The following is a 25,731-nucleotide window of genomic DNA, read 5'->3' on the forward strand; positions in this document are numbered from 1 at the left end:
ACTGTCATGGTCATGGGTATGTGTGTGTGGATGGGGGGTGAAATTCGTCTAAGATCTTGGAGGAAAGATCACTTTGGAGCTGCAAAGTAAATGATGTTTAGTGGGTACTCAGGAAACCACCACTCTTCCAGAAGCAGATAGAAGAAACAGTGTAGAATAAAATCCTGGTCTGTATGGCTTGGAAGCTGGAGTTGCTCCGACTGTAATAACAAATGCTGCTTATGCACAACACTGTTTACATCAAGTTTACCAGGGAAGAGGCAGGCTGGCTGCTCTCCAGGTCTTCAAGGGCAGTACCTAATCTGCATACATAGCTACACAGGCTTTAAGGCTTTAACAGTCAGAAACAAATCCACACAGCCTTTTTTTTTTTTTTTTTTTGCTTTTACATTTCCTCACCTAGAAGCCTAGAAGAGGAAATTATCTCAGTGTGATGAAGACAAGGCTACTTTATATTTCAATAGTGTGTAGAGACGAGCTATGTGAGACTGCCACATGGAACTTTTGCACACTTACAGAAAAGGACAATCCCTGCAATCAGCAGATGCTGCTTGATCTAGTTTGTAATGAACTCTGTAGTGGTGTCCTCTACCTGTGGATGGCTGCATGCTCACCCTGCCCATAAAAACAGAAGCTGTAAGCCACACTTAAAGAATTCATCTTCGTTCAGCCAAGGAGCAATGCTAGTTCTATTGCCAAATTTAAACTGAAGCTAGCATTTGATTATCTCTTTGTCATTCAACTACACAGAAGTGGAAAGGTCGTTAAAAAAAAAAAAATCTTTTAACAAGTGGCAGGCAGAATACTAATCCTTACGTGATGCTCACTGAAGAAGATGCCCACAGCAGTCCCTCTCACCGACCCTGCACCATGTTTGCCATAGTGGAGATACAGGACACAACACAACTCTTGTCTTGATCAGCTGTTGCAGTCTCTATCCAATGTTTTCCTAATGTGCTACTTTTGTAGAGATTGCCTTATCTGAAGGGAACATCAGGGAGCTCTCTATTTCCAAGAGAAAATTGTGGGTTAAACCCTAGTTAGGTGGCAGGAAATATCCACTATGCAGCAGTCTTTACATGAATGGTATGTGTATATATATATATATATATATATATTAATTATTTCTGTGCAGTTGGATGTATTTGAAGAACTGATTTGTGTCAAATTTTATTCTGCATACTTTAATGGAACTCAGTAATTATTCATAAAGACCCCACACTTTAGAGACATTCTGGGAAGAATGGTTATTGAAGATTTGAAGATTAAATTTAGCGGTGCACCTTATAAACTAAGGTACTCAGTGTGAGCAAAGCTGACCCCTGAAAAATGGAGATAACTGACATTCAGTGCTGTTGATTTCTTTCTTAAAATGAGCCAGTGGTTGAGGAAATAGACTTTTATATAAAAAGGCATTAGCTAAAAGCTAATTGAGTAAAAGCTGAATGCTTATAGTTCTTGTAAATGTCTATTATGCACATTAAGGAATGAAAAAAGTGGGGACAAGATCTTTGATACCAAACTGCAGAAACGGATAGCATAAGAATTGGTAACGGGATGCAGAGACAAACAGCATGAGAAGCCCAGGGTTAGAGAAAAGGGGGTAAAAGACTCTTAAAAAAAAGTTTTGTATTGATTTTGCCTCAGACTGCCAAATACCTGTGATATCTTTGAAAAAATACAGCACACTATACATTTAGACTGCCTCATCCTGCTAAATGCAGCAAATCTGTGTGTCCTATATTAAATGCATATGGGGCACTGCTTTTCCTCTATTTCCCCCAGTTAATCTTTCTACCCCTCTGAAGCTGTGTTTTTTGGAACTTACACATTTCCAGTGTCACAGCAGGAGACAAGTCTCCTGCCTTGACACTTTAGTCCTTTGTTTTTTATGATTTGGCCTGATTTTGCTCTCAGCAGCATTTCATTGATTTCAGCAGACACGGACACAGCTCCTGAACTGGCTCTTGCATAAGGATGCTGTATTAAGAAAAATACTAAGTTACAGAGAAAAGGTACATAGTTCCTGAATATAAAATGCTTAAGTGAGCATGGAAACCTTAAAAAAATGATGTTTTTACATAACATAAATGGAAATCTCAGTAAGACATCTGATCATCCCTTGGCAAGAGTCACTCCAAACAAAACAGACCCAGGAAATGAAAAGCAGGCTGGACACCTGTGAGTAAAATGACAGTAGTTCTCAGGAGCCCTGGCTTAATAGTGCTAGGGCTATTTAAGACACCACGGTGCTCTTCAGACAGGCTGTAAGGACAAGGAAACACTGTTGAAAAAGTGATGTTATACTTTCTGAAGCTGAACTGGCTCAATGTGGAAGTTTTCTGAGTGCCTTGCTGGCATCTACTAATCACGTACCTTTGAATCCTTAGCTGTAAAACTTCACAGGTTTGGTTCCAATTCCATACCATGACCTGCTGGCCTGCAGCCTGTGCATGGGGCACAGCTTAAAACTACTTGCCAGGGATGTAAGAAAGGCATATAATGCAGAGATAGGATACTTTTGTATAGGGGCAAACTATGTGATGATCGCACAACTTGTCCCCTTCCAAGACACTGCCAGCCAGTGGCAGAGCCTCTCCACAACCACTGCAAGACCAAAAAGATCAGGCTATTTGCATAAAAGTTTGCTTGGCCTCCAACTGCCCCTGTGTGCTGTCTGAATTTTTGTCTGTCTCGGTGTTAAGCGTGGCCTCCAGCACAAACCACAGGGATGCCCCAGCACTGCTGCAGGTTAAGGGCCACAATTCTCCATGTGCACTAAAATCAGCCCTTCTGCCGGTGTTTCACAGCATAAACTGCCCCGCTAGATCTTCCTCCCCTCTGTTCTTTGACTGTGAAAAGCTCGGGGTGTGGGGATAGCTACGGGCATGCCAACAGGGTGTGGAGCTAGTCAGCAGGCCGAATCCAGCACGGGGTGGTGGTGAATTAAAGGCTGTTTATTCAGATGATTCCTTTGTGGTCTACATGAAATTGCACTTGTGAATTTGCAATCGCAATCCACTTCCTCTGGAAAAATCACTGCAATTGATAGTAATTAGCAACCTCTTACAAAGCTCTGGCAGGCTGTCCTGAAACCAATCCTCAAGTTCTCTGGGCATGGCACTGCCTGAGGCAGCTGGTCCCTTGTCACCATTTAATATATTCCTGAGGCCTTAGGCGAAGGCCCCCCTCCAAATACCTGTCCAGTGGGAAACTGTGCTAAGTGACCTGATGGCTAAATGCCCAAATGGCTCAGCCAGAAATCGGGCAATTCTCCCACTCGGCCTGGAGGCACAAACCTCTGGGAGATGGCCACCTAATCCCAGCCTTTCTGCTGGCTGGTACCGATACTAAGGCAGTACCTTCGAATAGTTGCTGAGCCAGACCTCACGAGAGGTTTGCCTGCTTCACAGATGGGACTCAAACACCCATGACCTTATGTTAGACGGGTCTCACAACCACAAGTTTAGATAATCCCTCCTGGAAACCATTACATGCAGTACGCAGAGTGGGCTGTTTTCTGGGAAATACTGACTCCAACCCAGTATCAGAATTACTTTGACTAAGTATGAGCTTGTGTTAGAAGAAGGCATAAAAATGTCATTAAAAACATCAACAAAGTGGTTTTATAGAAAGTACAGAAGGAAATACAGAAGTGCCAAAGCTGAATGCAGCATGTCAGATATTTTTCCTATGCCATATTTAGAACTGATTGGGCCGAAGGACCTGGGTTGCTGCTAAGACACACCTCTTACTCTGCAGGCTATCCTCAATGTTATCCTACTATCAGTGTCATTTACCAGATGAGTTCAGATACATGCAAACTTAAGTCACCAAACGTTAGCAAAAAGCTTTTTGTGCACACATGGCCTGGTGAGCCTATGTCCTGGAAATGCCAGCTCAGACCCAGCCCTTTGGTGCAGCAACAGGTTTAACACAACTGTTTTCAGAGTGATTTCACACAGACTTATTCATATTCTCCATTCCACTAGCAATGTTATTAACCCTATAACCCGCCCTTCCCCCCCCCAAGTCTGAATAACACAGCCAATGTCATTTCCTACCCACCAACCACCAGCAGATGACTAAGAATCACTGATCCAGGAAACTCAGAGCTCTGGGATCTGTCACCTGGCAATTGAAGCACAATACAGTCTACATAAACACCCCGAGTGTACTGCTTTTCACACCTTCTTTGAACCACTGGTGTCCTAAGTCTTATCATTACCATCAACACAGCCTGCTGCCTTCAAGGCACAGTAGCCGTAAGGGTAGCATGATTCAGAATTAGCTATGCTAACCGCAGTAAATCGACAGCACTGAGCAATCCCATTTCATTAATATCAGCATCTCATCACCAGCTGCTCCTTGGAGACAGATGGCTGCAGCTGACACCCAAAGCTTTGCTTTCTCTTCCCACCCACAATGAGTTGAAGCATTTGAGACATCAGTGACCAAGTAGTCTGAGTTTGTTTGTACACTGAAAATGTCCTCTTCTGTCCTGTTGCCGTCTTTTCCCATCTATTTTTCTTAATAAGGGTAAAAACAAACAACCAAAAAATGGTGTTTTCACCTTTCAGCACAAATAAAAGAATTCCTAAACCCATGGCTGAAAAAATCTTCATCTTAACAATAGCACCATTAAAAGATCTGCATTGGCCACTATGATACTGGCATGACAACTAATTACAAAATAATAATAATAATAATAAAAAATTGCTGGAGGGAAATCTTTCTACCTGGTGAGTAGAAAATGTATTTTTTTTTCTGTCTTAATTCAAATACCATACTTAGGCAAAGAAATGAACATAGAAAATAAATCCTCTGCATTGTCACCGGTCAAACAACTGCAGCCCTAGTTGGGCCCTGCCTCCTGCACTGAGTTGTGCCACAAGAACCTCCCCAAAGTCCATTTCAAATTAATAAAGCTTCTGTGAAGACAAGGGGATATGCCAGCACTCAGTTTTGTGCAGGGTAAGCGTCTTATAGCCAGTCACATACATACTAAGACATACAGAGCGTCAAATAGCAGTGCACTGCATATGCAGGGGCCTCCATCATGTGGAAACAAGTGAGTTTTGCACAACCCCTCTGTAAAGGCTCATGCCAAGAGCAGTATGCTTTATCCAACAGCCAAAAGAGGTTCCTGGGCTTGTGTGCTGAATCACTGTACATCACAGCTGGAGGGGTCCAACGTCCTTCATAGGATTTTGTGGATTTTGCCATAAAGTTCCAGTTCTTCCCTTAGTGGAACAGGACCTTGTGAGAATCTGATGCATCTCCAAGATACAGCCAGCTTGCGCCAGACTGCTGCTCTGTACACTACACTAGAGCTCACAACAGCGGGTGGAGGGAGGATAAACCACTTGGGTTGCACCATGAACAGTCTTCTTTTGCTGTAACTCTGGGTAATATGAAGCACAATGAGGCTTTGTAGGAACTGTTAATATATTATTAATGCTCCACAGCTAAATGGTGGCAAGCAGTGACAGGCCTGGGCAACAGAAGTTTAATTTTGTAAACTGTACTTTATTATAAATGTGTTCAGTAATCTAAAAAGCCATTTCTGAACTAAGAAATGAAGGCAAACATATAGATAGTATGCATTTTCCCACAAAAAAAAAAAACAAGTAGCTCTTGAGAATCTTCTTTCCAAATTTTTTTTTCACTTAAAGCAATTCTAGTTAGTTCTTTTTTCTTCTTCTTCTTTCAGTTTCTCATATCCTAAAATTGTGCCTAGAAACTGGTTATTAAGACTGTATTTTTGGAAGCATGGCCATCCGTACTTTTAAAGTAATTTAGAGCAAATTATATTAGATGTTAGCAGCAAATGGGAGCCAGCACAGTAATGGCAGAGGGAGTGGGTTAGTAGAGAGCAAATGCTCATGAGGGAAAATACAGTAAGATAAAACTTCCCTGACTTCAAACATCGGCACTAATGATCACCTCACACTACAGTGTCTAGCACTCAAGCTGATAAAAATAGAGTTATTAAGAAGATCCTTAAGTGTTTATGGACCAGTTGATTGCATCGTCTTAATTAGGCATGAGTTGAATTCCTTAATGTTGCATTCAGCCCACTACCTGAGTGACTGCAAATCACTTTGGGGAAGGTTGTGGCTCCTCTGCTTGGGGGTGATGTGAGGGCAGGTGGCGATGGGTTGGACCTGCAGCTCTGCTGGGAGGAAGATGCACCCTGTCCTGACATGCATCTGGTCAGTGCAGCATATAGGAAACCTTGCCTTCTGCTGGCTAAACATTTACCAGGGCATGAACTATGAACAATTTCGGGGTTAGCTGCTGTAAACCTGACAGCTCCATGGATTTCCACAGCACTAGGGACTGATTTACACCAGAGGAGACTGTGTCCCCTTAACTGTTCTCTACCAACTTAATTAAGGGTGTTTTTATCAGACAGACTTGGGCAAACCTTGCAGGGACACTTCCAGATGTTATTGGTCTCCTGGCTGCCCCTCCTGCCCTCTTGGGTTTGCAGATCCTCTAGGAGAGGCAGGGACAACACATGTCTGTGTCTTAACTGCCCCAAGGCATAGCACAAGGTTTCAATTAAATCACCCCAGAGTCAAACTGTTCAGTGCTCACTGTTCGTGGGGATAAAGTGAGTAACAGAAGAAGGGCAGGGTGCATGGACAGGCATGGTAGTGTCTTCAGCCACCTCAGAAACATTCCTTAGAGTATGTTGTTGGCCAATGTCCTCACTGCAATCAGACCTGCACAGAGAGATAAGGGAGGCATAGTGGATGCCTCCCATCCCCTCTCCCGAGGAGGGAGTGAGTGAAAAGACAGGTAACAGATCTTGAAATGACTCTGAATAGCAAGTGGTGCTTACAGCACGAGATGATACACTTCCTAGGGCTAGTAAGCGCTCTGATGTGCTGCTTCAGTTTACGTTCATATGCTACACACAAACAGCAAAAGGTACAGTATAAGGTCAAATAAAGATGGAAATGCCAGAATGAAAGCAGCCTGTGCAAACTTAATGCCTTCCCATATGGTTACTTCTCTTAGGTTACTTACATGTTTCCAAGGTTTCAGTTTCTACGGCCAGCCCCTTCCCTTTTTCAGAGTACAGCACAAGCAGGCCTCATTTACTGGGAAGTTATTCAAAATTGGCTGTTCTTCACCATGTGTGGCAGCAACACAAGCTGCGTGATGTTTAAACCCTCGTGGGCACTTTAATGGTACTGGCTCTTTGATTATCCACATTTATTTTCACAGCTCATCTGCAAAGTGAGGCCAGGAGCATGAATCAGATTCTGCCATCCTTACTCTAGTCAGTGAGTAGCTTCCTTCATGATTGCTGGTGCTGCTCTTCAGAAAAAGGGAAGAAAATTCAGGGCTCTTTTACAGCTGGTGTGTTTGTGCACCTCCTCTAAATGGCCTCCTTGCACCAGAAAGGTATGTGGGCAGGTAATACTCATCATCTGTGATTAGTTGTGTTCTCAACAGAGAAATATAAATTAACTTAATTACAAGTTCATACAAGGAATCTGAATTGTCAGCTAGAGAAGGATGTGTCATTAAATCCAGATTTTGCACATGCAGTTTTCCGATTACCTTATGTACAGTTTCTAGTCCCATAAATCCTCATACGCAGCCTCTTTCAGTAATGATGCAAGGCATTCTTGGCCAGCAGAGATTGAAGCGTGCAGACATAGCCTGAAAACAGAGACAGAGGAAAGAGGATGAAATTGTCATTATCATCCTACTTAACAACTTCCTCTGTACTACAAAACAGGACATCTGATAACCCAGCCATTTGCGTGTACAGGGCGAAAACACTGTCATTTAGATATAGTAGCTATTATTGTTAACAATGAAAGCTGTGGAGTCAGGATGTAAGAGACAGTAACACCAAAAAGAAAGAGCATGCCTAACACTCACCTTCAGAGCAAAACTCTTCCAATTATATATAACCCACGAAAACTTATATTTTTCAAATTGAAATTTCTTATCAGTGCTTGCTCTTCAAGAAGAAATTCTCGGAGAAATTTTAAGGTGCTTGCTTTGTTTGTTTGCTTAAGATTTAAGAAGTTAAAACTGAAACAAAACCACCCATTAGGGTTGTTTTCTTTTTCTCCTACTAAATGAGTAATATTGAATAATATTTGGAGCAACTGTTGCTTCTCAGCAGTTTACTACAGAAGGAGATATTTGTCACAGAGGAATTCTGCCAGAGAGTTCTGCAAGAACACGCTAATGGGTTTTGCTCTGGGCCAGACGAGTAGTCAGAGGCCAGGGATGATGTATATCACAGTGGTCCTGACTTCCCATGTTTGCTGATGTATTCATAGCAAAGTTAATTTGTTGATGCAAAGACTACTTTTGAATGAGTCCTGTTCAAAGTGTTGGTGGTAATTCAGTAGGCTTCTGGTATCACCGTTTCTGAAGTCTGCAATGCAAAAACTCATGGTGTCTGTAATTGGGAAATAACAATGGCATAAGGTTGTGCATTAAAAGCTTATTTTTCCTTTCTTAGTGGGATAGGACATGAATGAACTGCACAGGCTTTATAGCTACATGAGAACATTTAATAATATTAAGTTTTCCCTCAGAGTATGAAATTCTCAGGGTCTCCAGAAACATTAAGGCTTATTTTGGAGAAGTGGTATCTGATGAGGCATTGCTCTCTGCAGAGCGGATGCCCCGAGACCACTTTCCCAGTGGTGCTGACATTTGCTGCTGGGTTTTCCACTAAGCAGTTTCCTAAATTGTTAGGTGTGTATTTGAAACCCACATTAAATATGCCTTTATTTTCTGTCCATGAAGTATTCATTTTTGTTTTCTTATGAAAAAATCTTGTAAGAAGATTGAGATTTTTTTTTAAATTTTATTTCTTCTTACAGAAAGAAATGACAACTCTATAGATGCTGTAGAGTAGTACATGTTCCAAGATGTACATATAGGAGATAAAACCAGAATTGCTATGTGGGATACCTTCTTAATATTCTACTGAATGTCCCTAGAATGCAATTTATTTAGTTGCTGTTAGGTGGTAGTTCTGGGGAAAATACTCAAAAATGCATAAGTGGCAAAGAAGACAAAATCATATTTAAGCTTCAGGTTCCTTAGATACTGCAATAAAGAGTGAAAATAGCTCTTTAAAAATGTGTGTCCCATTTGTATTTAAAAAGGGTTATTATCTAGGAATATAGTTTATACTCTGCCAATCACCATAGTACATGACTTCAATAAAAAAAGAAGCAAAAAGTATTTTTAAAAATCCCCATGAACTAAGTGGGAAAATATAAGGATGTGGTTATCTAGCATTATCATAAACACTGGCACTTACTGATAAACAGCTATTATAATCCCCTCTGGAAAACTTTTGCTATTCCTTCCTTGCCAATAAATAGGGTCCAGCCTGGAACCTGGCAGACTGAAGACCAAGATCACTGAAACCCACCTCCACATCTTTCCTCCTCTCACCTTTTCTCTGAGTGCTACATGCTTGGAAGCTGCATGAAGCGAGGATGTTGGTCCCATGATCCATATAGCATCAGGCTACTGCAACAGAAACAAATTGGACTGCAATCAGCTGTGATAAATGCCCTCCATTAGCGACATGGGAGTTGTGCTGCCCGTGTCCTAGTGATCTTTAAATAGTAGCCGAAAGCAGGCTGCCTGCAGCTGATGCCATTCCACCAGCGTGAGATATTTAACTGAGATACCCGAGCTAGGAATACAGTTGCTCCAAACTTCATTAGCAGTCAGGAGAGACACAGAGAGACACGTGGTGAAACTGAATCAGATTATTTTGGCAATTTTCATCACCGATGTATTTTAATCAAGTATTTTAATTGATACCAACCTCATTCTCCCCATAAGTTGGTAGAAACAACACCCCATGACAACACAGGGCAATGCCCAGCTTTTGGGTTGGAATCCCACAAACTTCATGCTGCCTGTATAGCCCCCAAAAGAGAGAACAGGGAGAAGCAAACCATTTATCACAGCTACTTATCCAAATGTATGCAATTCTTCTTCCCTTAAGTTAATTGGGAACTTCTGGTCTCAATTTAAAGTGGGAATTAAGACTGAAGACTGGATGCTTACTGTTTTGTATAGCCATAATTTAATGACAAAACAAGGCTGTTTAGCCTCCTTTGCTTCATCTCTCTGACTTTACTCTGTATTCCCCAATAGCTTGGTGAGAATGTAATGTAGCTACCTAGTTGTTTTTTTTTTTTTCCTAGCTTCCTTGTCTGAATCTGTCTGTCTGTGCAGCTGTCTGTCAATCCTCCTGCAGAAGCTTTTCAATGTTAGCCAATTTCAACCAGGTTTGGCCAAGACAAAAAGATCCTAAAGATGCTACATTTATAAAAAACAGACTGCCAGTCAGGCAGAAACCCTGTTAATAGCCCTACTGAGGAAAAACCTTCATCGTTAGATCAATCCTTGTTAGGCACTGGAGCACCGGGGGAGGCCAAGGCAGGAGGTAATTTATGCTGCTGTCAGCACATGTTCAGCAGTAACCTGAGGTAGCTCGTTGGGTCTGGCTGGGATGGAGTTAATTTTCTTCATAGCAGCCTGAATTATGCTGTGTTTTGCATTCATGACTAAAACAGTGTTGATAGCACAGCAGTGCCTTGGCTGTCGCTGAACAGTGCTTGCAGAGTGCTGGGGCTTTCTCTGCTTCTCACTCTGCACCCCAGCAAATAGGCTGGGTGTGGGCAAGGGGCTGGGAGGGGACACTGTGGTGACAGCTGACCCAAACTGACCAAAGGGATACTCCATGCGATATCACGTCATGCTCAGCAACAAAAACGGGGAGGTTTTCTTTCTAAAGTAGCTGTTGCTTGGAGACTGACTGGTCATTGGTCTGATTGTGGGAGGTGGTGAATGATTGCTTTTACATCACTGTTTTTTTCTCTCTTTCCTTCAGTTATTAAACTATCTTTATCTCAACACTTTTTTTTTTTTTTTTTTTAAATTCACTGGCCAGGATCAACCCACCACATTCATCTACATCTATATGAGGTCTACTGATAGAAATATAGGTAAACCTGAAGGATAAGGAACTGAAAGATTTCACAAACAAATAAGTTACCAAACTGGAGTTATTCAAACCCATCAAGCTATCAGATTCTTTGAATATAGCAGTTTTACAGTACTGTAAAGTATTAAAAAAAAAAAAAAAGTTTTCGTAGCACTTGGAAACAACATTTACAAATCATACAAACATGTTCAAAAGTGATTACCAAAGGATGTCCCTATAGTCGCTCAATTTGCAGTAACTCACTAGCATTCTATGATATACAGCAGTGGACAGCTAGCACTGTATAAATGCAGGAAATGAGCAAGATAATCAGAAAAAAAGTGTAGAGACCTGGTAAATTGAAAGTGCATCTCTTAGAAAAAAGGCAAAGAAGGCTTTGGGAGATGTACACCATCACAGGATGATTTTTGAAGTGCCAGCGTGATGTGTCTGTGAAGAATGTGCTGTGATCCTGGCCCACGTCAGAAATGTCTTCAGCAGAGCCATAGTGGCATGAAGGCCATGGTGAGACCATGCATGCCATCATATGCAAAATCCTGTCACTCATACTTGAAAAAATAACTTGATTTTATGATGGTTAGAGAAATGGTGAACAAGCTTTTGAGCTCAGCCTACTTAGCCTAAGAAAACAAATGGAGTCTCCACAGAGAAGGAAGGGAGTAGGAAAAACAAATGGGGAAAAGAAAACTTTAAACTTAAAAATCATATTGATAAAAAAATAATTAAACTAGCCATTAATTTATTGGAATGAAAGTGTTTCTCACCATTAGCAGCTGGAATCAGGTTCCAGAATTGCCTTGCAATGAAAGTAAATGAGACTGAAGAAAAATTGCTTGCAAGAGCACTCTGCAAGCCTTACATTGCAAGGGGCCTGTGGTAGCAGGCTGGACACAGCAAACTAACAAGACCTTTCCACTCCTGATACCTTAATATCATGAAAGGGTAAAAGATTATGTGGCATAATTATCAGGAAAGCCTTCTGGCAGGGAGGTTTCTCTGTTAATGCCATTGACTAGCAAAGGAAGCTGTTGGATCTGAGACAATGACTGCATTAATAAGAAAGGCTTCTGGATCTCTCTCCCTTTCTGCAAGCAGATAAATAATTGATCAAACAGTCCTCAAAGTTAAAAATTTCATTTGGGAGTAGGCCAAGTAAAGCCCATGGGAGAATAAGGCTGTAGGAGCATGTATGGAGGGACCTCATAGGATCCCCTTACAAACATCAAGACCCATGTACCTCATGTACTCTCTTCCATAGTGGAGTGAACGCAAACTTGGAAAAAACATCAAACTTGGAATAGCAGAGCACCAGCAATCTGCGTTGCAGCTCACCCAGATGATGATACAGGTTATGTGTGAGCTTTGGGACTGCCCCAGCCATCACCCATCTCAGGGACTTATTGGAGTGGACCCTCTCTGGAGAGGAAAGGGTGTTATGACTTTTCTAGACTGGGAAAGATCTTAAAAACAGGGCAATATATAAAGGCGTAAGTAAATTTTCTTTTCTATGTCTTATTTTGTATACCAGACTGGTCTACCAAACTAATATATTGTATCAGGTAGGTCTGTGTATAGTTGTACTGGGATAGCAAGAAAAGAAGCCTTTTTGTTGGAGAAACTTGGCTTTATATTTTTATTTATTCAACTGCCTGAAGCTACACAGAAAGGAGGACTAAAAATGAAATGCCACTGATTGTTTTTAACTTGCACACAGTAAATGTCAGAAGAAAAGAGGTTATTAGTTCAGGAAAAGATATCCTACCATGCAGGAGCTTTCTGCTAGCACTGTTCTGTAAAATCCAACACAATGAGTCAATAGGAATAGCCTTCATCACTCTAGTTCTGAAGTAAACCAAGAACCTGAGTGGTTGCAGCTCAGCTAACAGGCACCTTAATATTCGCTCAGCACAGACTGACTAACATTTTAGTATAGTCTTAGATTCAGTTACATCACTGCTAAAACTTCTGAGCTTGAATCAGAATTGATTTAAGCTTCACTAACTGACTAATTTTAATGTAAATGTCACAGCCATTTTTGCCTTTAAGAAACATTTTTTTTTTTTTTTTAAAAAAAAAAGCAAACCTGGCATTTGTTGCAGCACTGAGCACTTAAAAATGTCAGTGTGGCTTACTGAGGTGGTTTGTCTTTTCTGTTTTAACTCTATCACTTCTGGAACACACAGACTTAGGCCACTCAAAAAAAAGAAAAAAAAAAAAAAGTCAACCCTTCTACTATACTGTGACACCTTTACTTTGGAAAAGAGGAGTGCAGAGTTTTCCTGGATGAACTTCCAGGCATAAACAAACTCAGTTGACTGAACCTCTCCAGGAGCATATAGCGTCCATTCCAAGAAAAATATATTACTTTATTGGCCCCAACAGAAGCAGTGTCTGAATACTATTTCATTTAATTGGTTGCTGCTTTTTATTTTAGCACTGCCTTTTGATCATTGATTGAGATCCTCATCCAACCAGTTTTTGGGCTGGTAAACAGCAAATGAACTTGGCAAGCTGCAGAGATTACTGTTTATGAGGCAGACAAAGCAATCATGTACCAAGTAAGAATGAGTATAGAGAGTTCTTCAGCTGTACTTAACCAGAGCTTTTCAAAACAACCCTAGCATCAGATTGATGGATTTAAGCTTTCACTAAAGCAAGGTGGAGAGAGTTGGCACAAATACATTTTACAGACGCAATTTTCAACTAACAAAGAAACAAGAAGAAATCTGGGACATCGAGTTCACCCAGAGATCCCCTATGTACTGCTAAAAAATCAAAACTTTTCAAAGCCCCTAAATTAGCCTTCTCCCAGTGAAGCCAGCAGTTAAATTCCCAGTTGTTGCAAAGGATGTCAGGTTAGGTCACAGTTCTTTAGACCACTGAAAAGCCCACCTTTAAAAAAATTATTTAATTTAATTTAAATTTATTTTATTTTATTTTATTTTATTTTATTTTATTTTATTTTATTTTAGTGTGTACTATCATACTGGTGTCTTCTGGACCTTAAACTTCAAACTTGCTTCCTGCTTCTGTGAGCCCACCTCATCTTTGTGCTGACATGCAGGTGCCATCCACTTTGGTGCAGCCACAGATTTCCTCCAAGCAGAAAGGCAGTGGTGGGGAAAGGGTTGGTAGGTGTCTTTGTCTACACGTGGCCCGGTTGTGCTCTCTGGACTGAATTCCCTGAATGTAAAATACAGATAACGGCACTTCCTTGCTGACTTGGATTATGTGTACTCCTCAAGCTTTCAAGGGATAAAAGCCAAACAAATAATGTAACAGGTGATGTCTTCTGCATGTTTTATCTACTGGCATAGAACCATTGCTCCATTATTCAGAAAACGACAATACAGACAAGAAAAAACTTAAATTAAAAGCAAAGAAAAAAACACTATAAACACTATTAATAATAATGAAGAAAAATGAAATGGCATATGACCTGATTTCTAAAAAACAAGCCCTGCAGATCCACAGGCCACTACATTGAATATGATTCTCTATATGATTAAATGAGCTTCTCTCAACTTGCCTACCTTACTGCTTGCTTAAAGTCATTTTAATTTTTCTGGTCTGCCTGCACTTACCCAGAATATTAGAAGAGGCTACTCTGTGTTTATTCTAGTAGCTCCTAGAGCATTAGCTAATTTACCTGAGGATGATCCACAGCTGGAAATCAGTAGATGAGCTACAAGGGAAGTCAAACACATACACAAATAAACATAAGGAGAGTCAGTAGATGAACATGTTTATTTTATTTTTTTTTAAAGGGGGAGATGTGTTTCTCTAAATTTGCTAATTAGAGAGAGAAATATTTCCATGCAAACAGTAATAAAATTGGATAAAATATGAAGTATTACATTTGTGTCTTTGCCGAATCACTGTCAATGCAGTGCTGTCATAGACATCTCAGTAAAGTTGCTGAAGGAGCTGTCTTCAGAGGTGATAGCATGCTCTATCTTGCTACTAGTGTTGCTTATTAAGCTTACTCCATCCAGTGATTTACTAGTATAGCAGTTAGAGTGGTACAATGAACATGAGGGACATAGCAGCTGCTGTTGTTGCCTCAAAGTGTGACATTTGGCACAGAGGGCTAAATCTTCCCAGCCTTCCAGGGCAGCAGCAGCTCTTGGGATTGGGCCTCTCACCTCTACATGTCTCAGGTTTCCGTCCACAAATGCAACTTTACCTCAGTCCACATGAAGGCTCTGTAAGCAAAAAGCACTGTTATCATACTGCTTTGCACCGTAGATGGTACTTTAGTACTCATCTGCAAAAGGCAAAACCCACTGCTTAATTGTCCTTTGAGAGTGTGACTTTTCTTTCCCAGTAGTGGTGTAATGTTTCTTCTGAGGTGCCATTTACTGATTTATTTTTAAAGTTTACATTTTTAAATGAAATTAGTTGGACTGCAGTTTGTGGAAAATAAGGGCAGACATACAAATCATATTTTAGTCAAAGTCACGGCTCCAAAAATATTATTTATGCTTAGCTTTGAGATATGCTTTGTCCTTAGGGAGCCAAGCTGTTACATATTTTCTTCTTAATCTACTCGGTCTTCAGATTTCACTGCCAGCTGGAATTAAATATTAGAGATTTTCTTTGTTGTTATAGAACTGAATTATTATAGAGATAATTATTATTGAATATTTCAGCATACATCCTGTACTTAATTCATTTAACACACACTAAATGGAGCATGGATTGCAGTACCAAGAACAAGTCTCTAATTGTTTTAATCCAAAAGGTGAAGAAGGTTTGAGGTAGAGACCTCAATCAACAAAGGCAAACCTAGATGTGAAAAGATATGGACTTCTTTTTTCCTTTACGTCACTGTAGTAAATCATCTTCTTTCCACATTAAATTTTACTGTTTCCAGAGTGCATCGCTAGTGGGGAGCAACACCCTACAAGCTCTTGAAACCTCTGCATCTGCTTAAGCCCTCAGATTGCCTCTTGTTTTGTGCTCGAGTCCTGCTTCTCTTCATCACCCCGTGGCTGCCAGGAGTACTTCCAGAGATGTGAGTGCCCCACCAAAGAGGGTATTTGCCAAGGCTGGCTTCATGGATGCTGGCAAACAATGCCAGTTCATAAGTTTTAAGAAAAGACCCCCCCCACCTCCTCACTCCTCCATGCCAATGGCAGAGCCAGGAGCGTGGGGGAGAGCCACGGTCCTGCTCCTATGTCAGGAGCTGCACCCAGGGCCCAGGAGGAACTTTACCATTACACCTCTGGCCACGACCAAAAAATCACCAGGCCCCCCCTACCCACATGTCAGCAGGTCTGTGCACAAGCCTCGGAGGCTACTGAACCAACTAGATGGCTAAGGCTGGGTAAGACGAATCCCACCCTGATAGCTCAGAGCTGAAACAAGAGTAACAGGCTGCACAGATACTGAAGACTTCATTTGGTACGTTTTGCTTTGTTTCAAATTACAGTTTCAATGAGCTTTAAACAAAAGAAAACAAAACAAAAAATGTTTTAGGTTTTTAAATACAATTTTTCCATTAAAAAAAAAAGGTGCAGGAAATTTTAGGTCTACTTCACACATTTCGGTAAGGATTCTAGCATTCTTACAGTGTCAGCAGAGCAGTAATCCCAATTTTTCATACCCTGTACATTGTGAAAGCTATTAGAATTAATCTTACTGCAAACAGAAATCAGGTTTACAGGCTGTACCATTAAACTGTGTGTGTATATACAGACAGATGTATATGTATTAATACAGAGAAAATCGGGATGTGTTCTGATGTATTCTGTTAAAATCTGCAGGAGCCACTCTTTTTTGGGCAGGGAGATGTTGTGTGATTGCAGGGTGAAAATCTGGGGGGTGTGAAGAAGCTCTACGTGGCAAAGGGCTATAAAGTTAGCCTCTAAAAGTGAATAAACTTGCATTTCTGCTGGAATTCCTTTCTTTATTCCCCTTTCTTACCCTTGCTTATATTTTAGATAAATGTCCATAATCCTGTCCTCTGACAAATTCTTCCCAAGAAAGAGATGTTTCTGTTCTAGCCTTATGACTCATGCCCAGCCATGCCCTGCCTGGGCCAAAAAGAAATACAGGAGCTGATCTATAGTCCATTGACTTCAATGGACCTTGATCCAGGGGCATAAATTATATGTTTCTACGTGACAATTGAAATATTAACTTGTTAGGGCTAGGTCTAACTCAGTGAAACCGCCTTACAGAGAACAAGTTTTTCTTCCTCTTTTAGGAAGCCACTGAACAAAAAGGGGAAGAGATCAAGACTTCTTTTATTTCAAATATTTGGAGATAGGAAACTTAGTGAGGAGCTCCCATGTAACAGCATAAAAGTAAAATTATGCATGGTGATTTTTCCCTAGCCTGTTGGCAGCAAGCCCTATAAATTATGAAATAGACCCAGGTGCAGGAAATCAAATCATGAAATAATCAGAGCTCACAGTAAAATATCTCTATTAAGATAATGTACTTACATGAGCTGCAGTGCATCATTCTATTGCACCCCTATGCTTTAATGTAGCTACTTCTGCACACATTTTAGTTCACTGATGCCAAAAAGGAAAGTGGCCTTTAGGAACTGGCCATTGTGCTCTCGTTGTCACTCTCTTTCTCTTCCCCAGTGCATTTTCTAAATTCTGTCAGTTCACTCTCTCATTTTTGCTACCTCGTCCCCTCATCCTTTCGTTTCTTCAGATTTTTAATGTGACTTCCAGCTGACACAGATTAATACTCCACTGCTTTTAACAACTGGGCTTTTTTTGCGGAGCCTGGGATTTCTTTGTACATCAAGATTCTTGCTCTGCACTAACTGATACAAAGCACTCATATTTTCAGGAGTCTACAGTCATACCATACAAACTACTAATTCAAGCTTGATAGAAGAATTCCATGGCCTTGGAATTTATTTTCTTCTAAGAGTATGTTTTAATCAAAGGGCTGGCCTCTCAGCTGGTAGTTTGAATCAGCCAAGGAAATGCATCATCCAACGCACCCATCTTTGTACTCATATATTTATATTGTATTGAAAGAAAAAAATAAAAGAAATAAAAGAAAGATCAAAATTCCGACCATTTTATTTACTGTGCGTTTTTTCCCAAATTGAATTGTATAAATCCTTACACGGCATGTTGATATGATCAGTACCCATTTCATTTCAGATTAAGACAGCAATATAAAGGACACAAAACAATAAGATTTTTCAGGCTTGGAAATGCTATTAAGCTTTACATACTGTCTTAACACTGTAAAATAAAAGAAGTCCCTCTACCTCTCACTGTTTGAGCTGTGAATATATTTTCAGAAATACACCCGTATTCTAATTTAATTTAGGAGAATGATGATAGAGAAAACCCCTGAGAAGGCTCCTCCTGCTTCCCCTTGCTACGTCCAAAGTACTGCTGTAAGCACAACAAAAATTAAACCCTGAGAGTCTGGCTTGTGCAACACTTAATCAGATCCAGTCATCACTGCAACAACAGTCATGGTTAGAGCTGAAATTGCATCCACCCTGAAATAATTCTCCAGTGTTAACATAGTCTGTAATGAGTACAGAGCCAAATTTCATGCCGCGTGTTACAAATATTCAAGCACAAATGTGGCATAAAGCTGGTAGTTCTTGTGAGAATATGGTTTGAAAGCAAGACCCCTACAGAAAGCCTGTTAGGAAGGAACCCTGAAAAAACACTGAAGAGCCACAGACTTCCATCCATCCGCCAGATAATCTGTTAAGAAATACTATCTCAAAATCAAAAACTGGGCTGACTGAGCAAAGGAGCTGTTGAAGAAAAAGTAGCTGATGCAGGAAACATCCTCCACAGCCCTTGATACACACACACACAGACGATGCTCTCTTGTAGGAGTTGTGGGTTCCTAACTATAAGTGTCAAGCAAGTTCCTCATAGTAACCCTGTCTGCTCACTGTGCTAACAGACCACACGTGTTCAGAAAGGTGAAATTTACCCCTTTTAGTACGACGATGAGCAAGTCTGTCCACCAAAACAATTACTCTTTTTACTTAGTGGATTTAAAACCCTTGGCATTACTTCAATGTGATTTTTTGTATGAATTCATAGGCAAGCAAGAAAAACCTACAAACTGGGCCAATTTCTGAACTCTTTGTTCCTGAAACCGCTGGGAGGTTTGTTTAAGCAAGGAGTTCAGAAATTGACCCTGATGAAAGGAAGCTCCAACAGCAATGCCAGCTGGCCCCAGTGCCCCTGTGCTGTCAGTCAAACCAGTGATCGCCCATGCAGGTTCTGTTCCACTCCAGGCCACAGTTCCAGCACCACTCAAACTTGCACTGAGGTCGAGGACACTTCATGTGCATGCAGCCACCTGCAAAACAGCAACAGAATGGCTTTGGTACTTGGCAAGCACTTAAGAGATGTTAATCAACTATTAACAGTTTTAAAATCAACTTTCGAAGCCCTTCAATTACTAACCAAGTAGAATACTTAATAAAAGTACAAACCTGAACACTACCTCTCCTGGGCTTTCTAAATCCTGTTATTCCCTCTCTTACTGAGGTCTAACACTCTGGTCTCACTTGAGGGGCTGCAGAAGCAGGAAGTGCAGTCCTGTCTGACATCTGGGGACAGGGAAAAGCAATGACAGCCTGTGTCCTCTAAAAGCAGTGACGCAGGTATCTGCTCCAGAGCAGTCTATGCTAGTAAAGCTGTGAGGCAGAGGTTGAACAAAATTCAATTCTTTTTTGAATTTGGATTCAACAACTAAGAGATTTGCAAAGAGAGTAAATCAGGAGACAGATTTTGACAGCTCACTGCTGATTATATCAAAATGACATTAGCAATTTAAGTTACTTTGACCTTCTTAATATCTGCAGCAGTCTTTTGATCACCTCAGTGTTTCCAGTGTGTTGGGTTTCTTACTTGCCCATACTGTGAGAACAGCTTTAATCTCTCTACTCACAGCCTTGATCAAATGATTAGTTTGTAATATATAAAACATTAACATTGTCAAAGGTCATTACAAAAATGTACTTCAAATGGAAACTATGTTGCTTACCATACAAAGAAATCTCTTGTATAATTCAAACTGAAAGAAAAACATGCAGTAAGAAGTGCTGAAATGTCAGCTCAGTTTGACTCCAGATGGTGATAGGATGTACAAGGAGTGTGCGTTCCCTTCTGTACGACTTGCTACCCTTACTCAACCTTTCCTATAAATGCCACTCCAGAAGGTGAAAATGACAGGAGACATGAGAACTGATTTGTTAAAATAGGCCTATCTGCTTCATCTGACAGAGGGAGAAAACTAGCTGTGATGGCAACATCTATTCAACAAGGCAAAGTTTATATACTTGTGCAAGAGATGCAATTCACTGGACATTTTTATCTTATTTAAATTTAAGTGTACTAACGGCCAAACTCTTCAACACACTTTAAGTTTAGACCCAATCCTCTCTTACAACTCATATTAAGTCCCCACGGGATAAAATGCATCTCAATCCTGGTGCAGGAAGCAAAGTTCAACAAGCACCTTCTGTCAAACAACTGCTCCACCTGCCAAGCTACATCAGTGAAAATACTTTGTTACACAGCAGCTGAAATCAAGTCAGAGTGGAGCAACATGGCCCATGGCTTTATGAGCACAGCAGTCCTCTGAGAGATGTGGATGTATGTTTAAACTCACCCAGGCTACCATCTGAATATGAGGGGGCAGTCCTTTACTGTGAGGGTGACAGAGCACTGGAACAGGCTGCCCAGAGAGGCTGTGGAGTCTCCTTCTCTGGAGCTTTCCAAAACCCACCTGGATGCCATCCTGCGCAATGTGCTCTAGGTGATCCTGCTCAGCAGGGGGGTTGGACTAGGTGACCTTCAGAGGTCCCTTCCAACCTCGGCTGTTCTGTGATTCTGTGGACAGAACTGTGGGAAAGTGCTTCATTCTTTCACTTCAGCTATTACAGAAAAGTTATTGGCATTTAGAAGTATTCTACAATGCCTATAGAAATACAAGCTGATACTGAAAAGTTACTGACATACAGGAATATAGGCAATTACAGAAAAGTTATTGGCATTGTCACTGTCCCTTGTAAAAGTGTCAAGTGGCAAGTAACAGTGTCCACAGAAGCATCTGGGGAGGGAAGGCAGAATTATTCTCTTGTGTGGAGTCAGCGTACTCCTCCCAGATGAGGCCTGCTGGCAGATTTCAGTGTACAGTCATCAGCCTCTTGACACCAGCTGTACTTAGGCAGAAGTGAAGTGCTCCTCTCAGTTTGCAAAAGTCAGCTTAGAAGCTGGAACATGCAGTACCCTTTACCGGAGAAGAAAGCAAGCACTGTGCCTTTCAAGCTTCATGCCTTAATTCAGGGGACCACTGAGGTGGGACGTCATAGGGAAGATGAAGATGCTTGGGGAACTTCAGAGTCACCCAGGCACTCAGGGCAGCTGGGCATCACCCATTCAGGCAGCAGGCTACTCCAGCTCATCGTTCTGGGCGTGGACTGCTCAGCTGTGCCTACGTTCTCCCACTGGCACCAAACCCATTTATTGAAGCAGGTGCTGTGTGCTGTCCTGGTACCACAAATTAAACCTACAGCGTGATGTTTCCGCAGCCCTCCTGCTTTTTTCCCTACCTGCTCTGTCACGTTTGAAGGGAGATAGGAGATACCATAAAGGTATTTGTTGCAGGTTATTCTAGTTGAATAGTTGAGGTACAGAAAGAGGAGGTTTTTCAGCACAACCTGAAGGCCATCTGACTCCAGATGAGACTAAGCTGTTCGGCTTGATGATTATCACCTGAATGCCTTCTGTAAGCACCATTTTTCCAGAACACTTATATACCTGTCCTGATCAGTTCTAGACTGACAAGGGAACCATGTCTTCCCAGCAGCCAGGCTCACCGAGGACCTCCTGGCTTTCTGTGTTTTCTGAGAAGCAGGCAGACTATTGCAGTTTGCAGCAAGTCTGACAGTTTGACTTCTCAAGGGCATTAATCGTTTTTGTACATACTTGTTCAGAAGTTTTCACTAACCAGCAGGGCACAGATTTAATTTGTAAGTGGTGGTTTGAAAAGCTATTATTTGTGTAGTAGAGTAGAACATAGATCTTTATCCAAAGAGATTTCCAGCATGACTAAAACTTGTTGAGGAGCACAAATAAAATAAATGCTGCTGAGATGTCATTTCCTTTTGCATATCAATTTTTTTAAACTGGCATATATTTTAATAGAATGCAATAAACAAAGTTGTTTTGTTAAAAGACTTTAGGTGCCTTTTTATCATTTGACTCAGTGGAACATGTCATCAGTATAAATCTACAGTATTGTTACAATGGGGAACAATGGGCTGTAGGCAGTTTAAAAATGTCAGCCTACAAGCTGAAATGTGCAGTACCTGTTACCAGAGAAGACAGCAAACACTGCACCTTTCAAGCTTCATGCCTTATTTCGCAGAATCACAGAATTGCTGGGGTGGGAAGGGACCTCTGGAGATCATCAACCCCCTGTGCTTAAAGAAGTATCAGCTAAAGTAGGCTGCTCAGGGTCACATCCAGTCAGGTTTTGAATGTTTCCTGGAATGGAGACTCCACAACCTCTTTGGGCAATCTGCTCCAGTCTTCAACCACCCTCACGGTGAAAAATGTTTTCTGTTCCTGCATTTGGGTTTGGGAGTATTGCCCCTTGTCTTTTCTCCAGACACTACTGAGAAGAGTCTGACTTTGTCTTCTTTATTCCCCCATCAGGTATTACCCCAGACTGTACTGGGGTTGTTTCTCCCCAGGCTCAGGACCTTTGCATTTACCTGTGTTGAATTTCCTGAGGTTCCTCTCAGCCCATTTCCCAGCCTGTCAAAGTTCTTCTGAATGGCAGCATTACCACCTGGTTCCAGTACATGGAAACATTTCTAGCCTGCTGTTGTGGCTTTGGCATTTTGCATTATGAGGCACTACTCTGACATGGGTCATGCCATTAGAAAGGAAAGGTCTTTTCCTCTTTACTATCCATTTTGAATAATTATTTTCTTCCAAAGAAAAAGTATAATGGCTTTTATTTCTTGTTTGGATATGTTGGAGATTTTTACAAGTAATTTTCTTAGTTGGAGTTGTATAAATTATATCATGTTGTCAAATAGGGATATGCTATTTGTGACATGTGACAACTGTAAATTAACAACAAAACTACACAGTGTAAGAGAAAGTAAAGCTCCTAGCAGGGCTTCCAGCCTGACCAGAAGGTTTTTCATTTGTGTATGCACAGACCGTAAGTATGAACAGTTGCAATGTCTATTTGTAACCCAGTTCAACCTTCTGGTTTTCCACCCTGTTTTCCAAGTCTGTAAATAACTTTTTTTTGACCTACCTCTCTGTTCTCTCTCTTTTGCTGCCTACCTTGCTCTCTACACTTTGCCAAATCTTGTCTCTCCTTCCCACTCTTGAATTCATGCTTTCATACCTTCAGGTCCTTGTGCTTGAAGTCTCCCACTTTCCATCTGCCAGCTACCTTCTTTTCTTTCTTCAAAACACAGATTTCAGGATTTTGTCCTATTTCTTCCTTAGTAGTATTTCCATAGTATCACTGCTTCAAATGTTTTCTCCTTACAGTTCGTGGTGTCTTATTCAGCATTTTCAAAATCAGTCCCATTTGTATAACTGATGCCACAAAACTGAGAAGCATCCTCTATACTTTATATTCATATAATATTTAGGCAAACATTTTAGAATATTTTGGTTAATTCACATTAATACAATTAAAGCTTGGAACAGCATGTACTACAGGACATAGCCTATTTGTTGTTCTTGTTCCCTGTTTTAACCACCCTGGTGCCAATAGATTACTTTTCTTCCTACGCGGTAGGCATTGATCAGCGTAAGCAGTTTGTCAAGAATTGTAATTCTTCCTCTGACTTGCTCTTCTGCAATTGACATTTCACCGGGTTGAGATTCATTTTATTTAAATTCAGCTGTATACTGTTTAGACATCTACACCAGCTCTATTTTTCCTACATCCCGCTTTTAGGTGTGATTCTTCTGGCCTACATTAGACACATCTTGTTTCAGTGAGAGATGAGATTTGGCCTATAAATGTTGATTTTTTTCACTGACAATGCAAAATCCGTCCAACTAACTGGACATTCAGTCATATGAACGCAACACCCAGTGTTTCTCTATGCCTCTTTTTCCCTGTCTATCGAGGGCATAGCTGAGTGCTTTGTGAGGCTGGGTTAGTGGCTCTGGAACTAGGTGATTTAAATTTAGTGATTTCAAGATAATTTAGACAGTGTCAGAGGGAAGATTCAAGCTCTGTGTGCCCTCCCTCTCTTGGGATAATAGTATGCATATTTACACATGCACATTCATATATTTATACTGTAAATTGAATTTTACAAGACAGGTAAATACGAGGTATCTAATAACTTTACCATTTTTTTCTACTGGAATATGGCAGTTGGGGCAAGGCTTGGTTGTTTTCTTGATCGTTTCTCTAGATGCCTCTTCCCATCGGGCTTGCATGGCTGCATGTTCATCAACCACATATCCCTGCAAAGAGAGAGAAAAACTATTTACCCATGACTGCAAGACATGTAGGCTGAACTTTGTATTTTGAAGCACAAATTCTGCAGCTCTCACAAACTTGTTTTCCCTCAGTGTGCACACCACGTGTATTGGGTGACAGGACACGGGGATGGTGGGGCAGCTGCAGCTGCTGGAGCGTGTGCCATCCCAGGGGGCTTCTACAGCCAGCTGCTGGTCAGGATGTGTCCCCCCAAAGCTCCCTGCCCTGAGGGGCAGGCGAAGCCCCAGCAGGAGGGTGCAGCAGGCAGCAAGCCATGCTGCAAATGCACACAGGCAGGTAAAAGCAAAAGGTGAAGCAGGAGTCAGGTGAACCTGGCTGAGATTTTTAGACACCATAGGTTTGGTTTTGTTTCAGGGACTAAATCTCTTCTTGCAAGAAACATAAAACACCAAGGCAATGCAACACGATGAGAAATGGCGTGGTCCCTAAAAGAAAGCTGTTTTTCATAATAAAGAATATTCCTTTGTTTCTGTGATCTAGATTTCATTCATATATAATCCTGTGTAAACTTATGAGCCTTTATAAGGTACAGAAAAGAAACACAAAGATTTTGAAGGAAAAAAAAAAACAAACAACTGGTGAATAACTAAAGCACATATCTCCCCACACAGAACAACATGGACAGAAAAAGTTGTAATGAAGAGCACTGTAAAAAGGACTCCTCCATTTGTCCTATTTATGACTGGGCCAAAATTACATAATCTACACAAGTGTCCTACTTGGCAATTTCCTACCTAAAATGATAATACAAGGACAAAAGAGATGGCAGTGCCCTGGGTAATATCTATCACGCAGGGCTGGAAACAATGTTCAAAAGTAAACAATGTATTTAGGTTCCAGTCTTGAAGTGCAACTCTATCTATTCATACTGTGGTTGTTTTTCCAGTGTCTGGAAGAATAACGAGCCTAAACTAAATTATATCATTTGTAAAAAATGCTGCAGTTTCTTCGTGTTCCTGCCTTCGAAGTAACTGTAGACTACTCCGTGGATTGACTTTTATTATTGATTTATACGGATTTTAAAAACACTTATTTCTAACAAGTCAGCAAAAGGAAATTGGCCCAGCTTTGAAACACGCAATGTAACCGTAACTCCAAGGGGTTTCTACTCAGCTGCTACTGACTGATAAAACTGGTGACTTATTGCCGTGGCAGTGAATAAACCATAGATTTTTATTTCTTGGCTGAAGTTTCCTGAG

At 41.0% G+C, this 25,731-nt stretch overlaps 1 protein-coding gene and 1 long non-coding RNA gene across 4 annotated transcripts in view; both read right to left on the reverse strand.

The window, feature by feature from the left end:
* Positions 1 to 1,057: 1,057 nt before the first annotated feature.
* On the reverse strand, positions 1,058 to 9,944 carry LOC121068301. 3 transcript variants are annotated; one of them, XR_005818788.1, is made up of 4 exons: positions 9,833 to 9,944; positions 9,451 to 9,528; positions 7,579 to 7,680; positions 1,058 to 5,404 (listed from the first exon to the last, which is right to left on the reverse strand). It is a non-coding gene; the product is annotated as an uncharacterized LOC121068301 (long non-coding RNA). The 3 variants fall into 3 exon arrangements; XR_005818787.1 differs by lacking the exon at positions 9,833 to 9,944 and having other exon boundaries at positions 9,451 to 9,593; XR_005818789.1 differs by lacking the exons at positions 1,058 to 5,404; positions 9,833 to 9,944 and adding an exon at positions 5,702 to 6,731 and having other exon boundaries at positions 9,451 to 9,593.
* Positions 9,945 to 18,060: 8,116 nt separating this feature from the next.
* PRKN (parkin RBR E3 ubiquitin protein ligase) overlaps positions 18,061 to 25,731 on the reverse strand; it is a 761,494-nt gene continuing 753,823 nt past the window's right edge. The window contains exons 11-12 of the mRNA XM_040551523.1: positions 24,378 to 24,495; positions 18,061 to 19,333 (exon numbers count right to left, since the gene is read on the reverse strand). Coding sequence (XP_040407457.1) covers positions 19,224 to 19,333; positions 24,378 to 24,495 — 228 coding nt within the window. The 3' untranslated portion in view covers positions 18,061 to 19,223. The remainder of the gene's footprint in view (positions 19,334 to 24,377; positions 24,496 to 25,731) is intronic.

The sequence above is a fragment of the Cygnus olor genome, chromosome 3 (genome assembly GCF_009769625.2).
Source record: "Cygnus olor isolate bCygOlo1 chromosome 3, bCygOlo1.pri.v2, whole genome shotgun sequence".
In the NCBI taxonomy this organism is placed as follows: Eukaryota; Metazoa; Chordata; class Aves; order Anseriformes; family Anatidae; genus Cygnus; species Cygnus olor.